Below are 9,017 nucleotides of genomic sequence, written 5' to 3'. Positions count from 1 at the left end.
AAATAAGCGCAAACTTGTTTGTCCTGAGGCTGCGGAAAAATTAAAGTTACAGCTGTACCTCGGACTGTTAAAAAACGATGATGGTGCTGAGAAGTTAAAAACAGCACGTCTCAGTATAACAGAATGGAAACAAACGATCGGCAGACAGTGAATGTTTGTGTGAGAAGCGACACAGAGAGAGCGACGTGTGTGCAGTCACATTAGATGAGGTTTGGCCTCTGGCTGTAATCCTTGGATTAACCCTCACTGATGTACACACGTACACGTACACACACACACACACACACACACACACACAAATGTAATAATACACACCCATGGATCAGACAAACAGCACAAAACAGAAAAAAAATTATTCAAGGATGAAACACTGCTGTTAAATGCAGTAAAATGTAAAGCCTTTTATCCACTGGGTAAATAAAGTGCATATGCAACAGAGTGCAAAAAGTTGCATCCCTATAGCTTCTGGTTTACAATTAATCTAAGCACATAACCGCACACGCAGATTAGTCCCTTTATTTTGGATCTAAATAAGTTTCACTGCCATTTTTGCTGAAGGGTGTACAAACTTTTGCACTCAACTGTACAGACCATGTGGTGAATAAATAATATACAATACAGTAAATCAGAATTTCTAATAGAACACGATATTTTATCTTCCACCTCTCTCTCTCTCACACACAAACACTCTTTCTCTCTGTCAGGTGTGTGTGGTTCTGTATTGGGTTCTGTGGTTCCTCCATCATGTGTCTCTGTGTATCGAGGCTTTGCTCAGTGTTTGGTGTCTCTTGGAGACGACGTGAACAGCCAAACTGACAACGACCCTGACATCGACTCCATGAGCAGGTGAGGCTCACACACACACACACACACACTCTCATCAATTTCTTAAATGAACCCTTAAAGAACCCTTGAAGAACCTTAAAGTGTACCTTCTGACAGGTTCTAGGTATTAAAAAGAAATTAATGAGCAATAGTTTTCAAGTTTAATGGTACTGAGAAAAAAACAGCTATTCAGAAATTAATTATGGGTTATTTGGATAGTTAAGTCTTCTTATCTTCCAAAAAGGGTTCTACGTGGAACCCTTTCTAATGGGAAACATTTTACTGTAGGCTTCTACATAGAGACTTTAAGCGTTCCCCCAGAGAGACAACTGAAGAGTTGTTTAAAAGTGCTATTTTAAGACTCTAAGAACCCCTAATTATTAAACGGACCCTTAAAGAACTCTTGAAGAATCCCCCGTTCTAAGAGTGTACCAGGAATCGAGGGGTAAATGGTAAACTCCCAACAGGTTCTAGATATTAAAAAGAAAATAATGAGGCATAATTTAGAGTTGCACCGCACACTTACGCAGTTGATAAATACACTCACAGAAAAAAGGGTTCTTTAAAGGTTTATTGGATAATTAAGGGTTGTTATCCTCTGAAAAGGGTTCTATTCTCTTCTATTCTCCTCTCTAATAGGAAACATTTTCTTGTAGGGTTCTGCGTAGAACCGTTAGAGCGTATGGATAGACCATGGAACCAAAGCAACATGAAAGTTTAATAGCTTCAATTACATTTTATAGTCATGTCATTTTAAAATAAAATAACTCACATTGCTAACGCAAGACCCCTTCACAAGTTTTGGTATGCGCACCTGTGTGTGTGTGTGTGAGTGTGTGTGTGTGTGTATGTGCGTGTGCAGACAAAATTACCTGTTTGGTTCAGATTTACAAACACCAGACACTTTAATCTAAACTGAAGTGATCTTCAAGCTAAGGCGTCAATTTTTTTCACCTCCTAACCACACCTCTTTATAATATATTTGCTCTAGCTCCACCCCTTTCTCCAAAATTATGTCATTCTTCTGTAGAGAACATACAACAGCGAGATCTTATGCCTTGTTTTGGGATTGATTTTGCTCTGAAGAGAATGATTTACTGTGATGCATATTCGTGACTCGCACTGTGTGTGTGTGTGTGTTTACAGCACATCCTGGGATGCCTTCGAGTGGTGTGTGAGCAGTGTGCTGTTCAATTGCCGTGGTAACGCGGCAGAACTCTGGGAGTCTTTAAAGGCGGAGTCTCGGAGGACGGAGAACGCAGTTCTCGAGGAACCTTTATGAAATGTGTTCCGACCACACCTCGGAATCTCCTCTGACCCCGCCCACTGCTGATCAGACCAATCAGGAGTCTCTGATATGTCGTGGTGGGAGCAGTGACCACACCCCGTGTTCTGCCTGCGTCACAAGGTCTCATATTTAAAATGACATATTTTAAATGCTGGTGAAAATGTATACAATTTAGAATTGTTTTATTAATTAATTTTGCTCTTAAGTTAATATTTAGTAGATGCCTCTAAGCTGACGATTGTGTTTTATTTTAAACCCAGTGAATTTCAAGCTATTCGTGTTGATTTGTCATAAGAGAATAATTTATTTTCATTTCTACATATAAATATCATAAACATCAGTCCAGCTCCTCAATCAGCCATTTTTTTTGCTTTCCTTCTGCCACGCATTGCTCGTCATCTACTCGGGGATCCGTCGCTGCTGCTCTCTGATTGGTCAAAATCAAACTCTCATTTCTGGTAGAAACGTTACCAAAGAGCGAGAAGTATCCAGGAGATGTTCCTTCCGGTTCTGAGTCACTGTCGCTGCCTGAGATGACCTCGATTATTGGACGAAACACCTGAAAAAGCACGTCAGTTTTCCTACTTACTCAAACAAGACAAAAAAACATTCACTAATCAACTTTGGATAAACCTCCGGCCTACCTTCGGTGCTGTTTCTATGTCTACGGCGTCCAGATCGTCCAGATCAGGAAGATCCTGAGGAAAAGAAAACTCAATTTTAAGCATTTAGACATGATTATGAAAGAAAAAGGTGATGTGTTGAGGTTATAGCTGATGGAGGTTAACGTTAAAGCAGAGCTACATGAGAAAGTGTACGGTTCGGATCGGATTCTGGCCTGATAAAGGTTCTGATCTGACCCACTGAATGAATGCTGAGTGGTAATCTCTGTTATTCCACTAGGTGGCAAAACAGAGCAAAAAAACTCACGGCCATGAACTCAGCTACTGACAAAAACGTGCTAATGATGTTGAATTGTTCGTTTAGTGAGCTAAAACATTCGGTTCCAGGTTCTAACAGTAGAAAATGTGCAAATGTTTGAGCCGTAATTTTAAAAGGAGTTTCTTTGGTGTATAAATGTAATGCGGATGGAGTTTCAGATGAAACGGCTGAACTCACATTGATGCTGAGTGATGGAGCGTCTGATAGGACGATGGACTGTATTTCATCGTCTGGGACGAGTTCAGTGACAGGACCCAATGTGCCAGATACCAAGCGTAGCTCTTCAGCTTCAGTCCACGCTTCATGTTTGCTCTTCTGATTCCTCTCTGATGTTACATGATGTTGGTGTTGCTCTTGTCCTGACTCCTCAGTGAGCTCTGGAGGATGAACCTCTTCTATTAAAGACACTTGCTGCAGACCGTTGTCTGTGTCTGACCCTGACCGGAGAATTGGATCTGTTCCTAAACCAGATCGTTGCACCTGCTTAACGTCTAAAGCTGAGGACAGAACCGGCTCCATCTCTGGGTCTGACTGGAGCGTCTCTACTGCGACCTGGACGACCTCCTCCCCCTCCTCCGATATGACATCCTCATTCTCCTTCTGCTCTTGCTCAGTCTGCTCGAGGTCTTCACCAGACATGTCCTGACCTTCTACAGGCTCGGACATTCCTGAAGTACCGAGTGTAACAAGATTAGAATCGGGAGTGAAAAGGGATGTAAAAGGATATATGTGCGCACCATTCTCCTCCTGCTGCTGCTCTCGAGCTCGTCTTCGCGCTAGTGCGTTTTCTTTGATGAGTCTCAACGCGTCCAGACTCTCTTCAATCTTCCTCCTCTCTCTCGTTTGCCATAATTCTCTTTCTATACGTTCTCCTTCCAAACCTCCCATGGCCCAAGCCTCTGCACAGGCCCTGCGCAGATACGTAAATAAACTCATTTACTTACACTTCATATGTTTACACGTTTCATACTAGCTATATTTACAATACATCAATACTTGTGCTGTCTATATTTAAGGCTTTTATATTGGAGACACTCTTTTAGACTCACATTAGGATTTGAGCTTGAGCAGATAATAAATTCCTTGGTGATTTAAATATGTTTTCCTTATTTAATCACTATTCATTATCATTCTGTGAAGTCTGTGGCAATAAAAGTTTTTAAACTGTAATAAAGCATGAGAAAGGTTTGACTGGTGTATCCTCGTCTCAAAATGTAATTTATTACATTTATTTTTAACACTTTATTTCATAACGCCATCCGTACTCACCTCTCCTTAGGAAACACAGGACGGTCGTCCAGGTAAGTCAGCACCTTCAGACTAACAATTAGCGACTTCCTGTAGTTGGGAATTTTCTTGATGACATCGTTACCCATGAGGTTTAACACTCTCTGAAATGCATAGGTGTAATTCATTCCCATTTCAATTAACATTCTTTAGCTTACATTATGTACATGTGTGTGTGTGTGTGTGTGTGTGTGTGTGTGTGTGTGTGTGTGTGTGTGTGTGTGTACCAGATTGGGCATCTCCTCCAGTACAGTGAGGATTTCTGGGTCATTGAGGCGGTTATGTGAGAGGTCCAGAACACTGATGGAGGGGCAGTGACACAACTCCTGCACATCGCTCACACTCTCCAGTGCATTATGGGAAATCTGGAGTGTGGACAGCTCACTTAGGCAGGCTGAAAAACAAGAGTAGGGTTAAGTATTTTTTAGGGTTAAATTATTTTAAATATCAATTTAAAATAAAATGCTTATGTAGAGAAAATTGTATACCAAGGTGCAGTTGGTTGACTGACAAACTGCATTTTGTTTTTGTTTTTTGAGAGAGAGAGAGAGCAAGAGAGAGAGAGAGAGAGAGAGAGAGAGAGAGAGAGAGTGTGTGTGTGTGTGTGTGTGTGTGCGCTTTCCTCACAGATGTTCTGGATGACCTTGATGTAGTTGTTTGAGATATTGAGCGTGTTGAGTTTGGCGAGCGGTTCCAGGTTCTCGAGTGTTTGAATGAGGTTGTGCTGGATGAAAAGGCATCGCAGTTCTGGCTGGTTCTGCAGGTTCTCAATCTTCTGGATCCCGTTGCACTCAAGCCAGAGACAGCGCAGGCCGGTGTACTCCTCCAGACCCTCGATTACCCTGAAACCTGTTGTCACACACCATGGGTACAGTTTAATTTCTGTGCACTACACAGCTGCAGGGCTGCAAAGAAATAACTCTTCTCACCTTTATAGTGGAGATAAAGCGTGTCGTTTAACCTAGGAGTCAAGTACAGCTTGTTGCGCTTGCAGTGGTCCCTTAAAAACTCCTTACTAATCCTAAAAAAAATAATAATAATTATCTGTTCATTATAGAAATGATTTCAGCTCATATAAGACACAGCTGTGTTGTTAAATGTGTATTAAATAAGATATTTTAAACACTGTCATATATACATTAGTACATGACATATTTATTTTATTAACTTATAAATAGTTACAAAAATAAAGTGGAAATACAGGAAGTCATGTGACCTCCGCACTACGCATTTTAGTAGTTAAAAAAACAACAACATGTCGCTGCTTTCTAGTTTATCGCTGAAAAGTGTGGAGAAATCAAAATGGATTTATGATGTGTGTGTGGGGGGGGGGGGTTCAAAATTGTAATAAGTTTAAAAATAAAAATAACACAATATCATGAATATAAAGGATTTTTGTCATTGCCGTTGTTTTTATGTTTTTATTGTGTGTGAAACATTACAATGCTCACAGATTATTAAAGATAGCATACTATAATATTTAAACTTTTTCGTTATTATACATTTTTATATTTTACATTATTATCTTTGCTTTTCTCTCACTCTTGCATTCGTATTATTGTAAGTCACTCTGGATAAAAGCTTCTGCTAATTGAATAAATGTAATGAATAAATGTATTATGCCTATAGTAGGGTTAAGTCAGCAAAAATGGGCCACTACCTAAAATGACTTTTTTTCACAAAAATCAAAGTTTCTTTTTAAATTTAAACGTTTATTTGAAAGAGCATGTCAAAACATTGTCCATAAACCTTTTGCTTCATTAGTAAGCTTACTTATAATTGCTTTATTACGCTTATTAGTGATGAATGAAATTTACTACCTCATGCTCACTAACCATACAATTTCTCTGACCTGCTTCATATAACACTCTGCCCCGCCCACTTTAAGAACCTCAGACCAATCAAAACTATTTTTATATGTCAACTAGTGTTGTAGCAACAACATCAGTTATTGTGATTGGCTGTAAAAAATTTAAAGGACTGTGAGGCTCCAACCTTATCTGGCCCATTTTACATGATGGCCCATTTTATCTGACTTCACCCTACTATTTATTTTTTTAACTTAACACTGTAAAGTACTTTGAGCTCCATTTTATAAGTATTAAATGTGCTATATAAATAAAGTTTACGATTATTACTATTATTAGTAGTATTAGTAGTAGTATTAGTAGTAGTAGTAGTAGTAGTACAGGATTCACTGTTACTCTAAAACTAAAACCTTTTTTCAGACTTTTTCGACAAAACAATATTTTTATACTGCATAGAAAAACAAGAAGAGCAAGAGCACTTTTCTGACAAAATTGTGACAAATCTTGACAAATTTGGAGGGTTTTACTGAATACATCTTTTTCTTTTCTTCAGAAAAATGTTTTATGAATTCTTCCTGACCTGAGACAAACTTTCCTCTCCGAATTATATTTATTACAGAAATAAATAGGATTCAGTCTGGACCTCACCTGGGACCTGGTGGTGCTTTAGTCACACTGAGAGCCTCGGTGCCGTTTTCTGGAACATTCTCAGGTCTTCTCTGAGCTTCTTCCACTGCGCCGTTTATTCACAAATGACAAAATAGACATTTGTGTTGTTGAAATAAATTAGCCAAGGGATTAGCCGGTAATCAGAGAGCTAAGTTTATCTCCTGAGGTAAATTTAGCTAGCTACTTTATGATACTTTACCTTCTGACTGAAACACATTTTCCGCGTTTTTTTCAGCCCGATCTCCTACTCCAGAGCTCAACTCTGAACACAGCCTTGTTTGCATTTTTGCTTGAAGCGATTTAATGAAAGTAAACTAAAAATGAAACCGTGCAGTTTTTTTTTCAGCTAGACCCTGTTCCTAACTGTGAAATTTGTATCCTGTTTCTATGGATACCTGTGACGAGTACTGTGACGAAACTGTGACGAAAATGTGACGAAACTGTGATACCTGGGAGCGAAAAAAAAAGAATATGAATGAAACTTATGACTATAGTCCCATCCATTTTCTATAGGCTATGTGAACATGATGCAGAAACGCCACCATCATCTCTGGTCCAAACTCATTTAAAATGGAAAACTGTTCTGTGGTCAGATGAATCGAAATTTTAAATTATTTTTGGGATCTATAGACGTGCATTAGTGCCTATGAAATGGGCAGCATGCACATCTGGAAAGGCACCGTCAATGCTGAAAGGTAAATACGGGTTTTAGAGCAACATATGCTTCCATCCAGGTGACGTATTTTTCAGGGAAGGCCTTGCATATTTCAGCAAGACAATGCTAAACCAAATACTGCATCTATTACAACAGCTTGGCTTCATAGTAGAAGAGTCCGGGTGCTTAACTGGCCTGCCTACAGTCCAGACCTTTCACCAACTGAAAACATTTGACCCATCATGAAACAAAAAAATATGACAAAGAAGACCCAGGACTGCTCAGCAGCTAGAATCCTGTATCAGACATGAATGGAACAAAATTCCTCTCCCATAACTCCAGCAACTGGTCTCCTCAGTTCCCAGACATATATAGACTGTTGTTAAAAGAAGAGGAGATGCTACACAGTGGCAAACATGACCCTGTTCCAACTTTTGACGTCTTGCTGTCATCAAATTCAAAATTACCTTATTTTTTCCTTAAAATGGTATATATACTCAGTTTAAACATTTGATATGTTTTCTATGTACGATTGTGAATAAAATATGGGCTTATGTGATTTGCAAATAATTGCATTCTGTTTTTATTTACATTTAAACAGCGTCCCAAGTTTTCTGGAATTATTATTCCAAATTTTTTTTTCAATTTGAACCCCTCAGGCACCTTTTTTTAAACTGAGATGGTTGGGTGAACGATAACATTATATACCTAACAGCTAATACACAATAGAAAAATAACACCAAAAAGAACATAAGCATACGTTATTTTATATTGGTTAATTCATAACTGACTAAAAATAACTTTCTATAATGAACTATATAGAATATTTAATGCTGGCCAAACGTTTTGAACACCTGACCATCACACCCGCATGTGCTTTTTGATTATCCCGTTCCAGATTTAGTCCCCTTTACTGTTATAATAGTCTCCACTCTTTCTGGGAAGGCTTATTTTTTTGGAGTGTGATTTGGGGCTTTTGTCCATTCAGCCGCAAGAGCATTAATGAGGTCAGACACTGATGTCAGTCTTCCAGTTCATCCCAAAAGGTGTTCAGTGGGGTTGAGGTCAGGGCTCTCTGCAGGACACTCGAGTTCTTCCACTCCAAATTTGGCAAACCATGTCTTCATGGAGCTCTCTTTGTGCACATGGGCACTGTCATGCTGGAACATGTCTGGGCCACTTAGTTCCAGTGAAGTTAAATTGTAATGCTACAGCTTAAAAAGACATTTTAGACAATTGTGTGCTTCGAAGCTTGTGACAACAGTTTGGGGAAATAACACGTGGGTGTGATGTTCAGGTGTCCATAAACTTTTGGTCATGTACTGTAGTGTATCTGTAAAATGTATTTGAAGTAGAATTAATTCATCTAGAAAACAAAAAATACAATACCGTTTCAGTGCTTTTAATGAAAGAACCGTTTAGGAACAGTGTCTGGTGTTTCTTTTAGATATTAGATTATATTTTAATGGATTGAAATAGTCAGTAGTAGATAAAATATTTAGCCTGTAGAGGCCACTCTTTCTTTTCTTTTCTTTCCTTTAAA

The 9,017-nt window shown here is 38.9% G+C and overlaps 1 protein-coding gene across 2 annotated transcripts; it reads right to left on the bottom strand.

The window, feature by feature from the left end:
• Positions 1-2,393: 2,393 nt before the first annotated feature.
• dnaaf1 (dynein axonemal assembly factor 1) lies at positions 2,394-7,218 on the bottom strand. Of its 2 annotated transcripts, XM_053626536.1 has the most exons (10): positions 7,019-7,218; positions 6,799-6,883; positions 5,272-5,363; positions 4,970-5,191; positions 4,570-4,736; positions 4,325-4,446; positions 3,793-3,965; positions 3,233-3,723; positions 2,758-2,811; positions 2,394-2,672 (listed from the first exon to the last, which is right to left on the bottom strand). In XM_053626536.1, the coding sequence occupies exons 1-10, from the start codon at positions 7,101-7,103 to the stop codon at positions 2,451-2,453; spliced, it is 1,713 nt and encodes a 570-aa protein (XP_053482511.1). In that variant the 5' UTR covers positions 7,104-7,218; the 3' UTR covers positions 2,394-2,450. The 2 variants fall into 2 exon arrangements, with proteins under 2 accessions (XP_053482511.1, XP_053482510.1); XM_053626535.1 differs by having other exon boundaries at positions 3,233-3,965; positions 7,019-7,216.
• Positions 7,219-9,017: the final 1,799 nt, after the last annotated feature.

Source organism: Ictalurus furcatus, chromosome 6 (assembly GCF_023375685.1).
Source record: "Ictalurus furcatus strain D&B chromosome 6, Billie_1.0, whole genome shotgun sequence".
Taxonomy (NCBI): Eukaryota; Metazoa; Chordata; class Actinopteri; order Siluriformes; family Ictaluridae; genus Ictalurus; species Ictalurus furcatus.
This window is presented reverse-complemented; position numbering and strand designations above follow the sequence as displayed.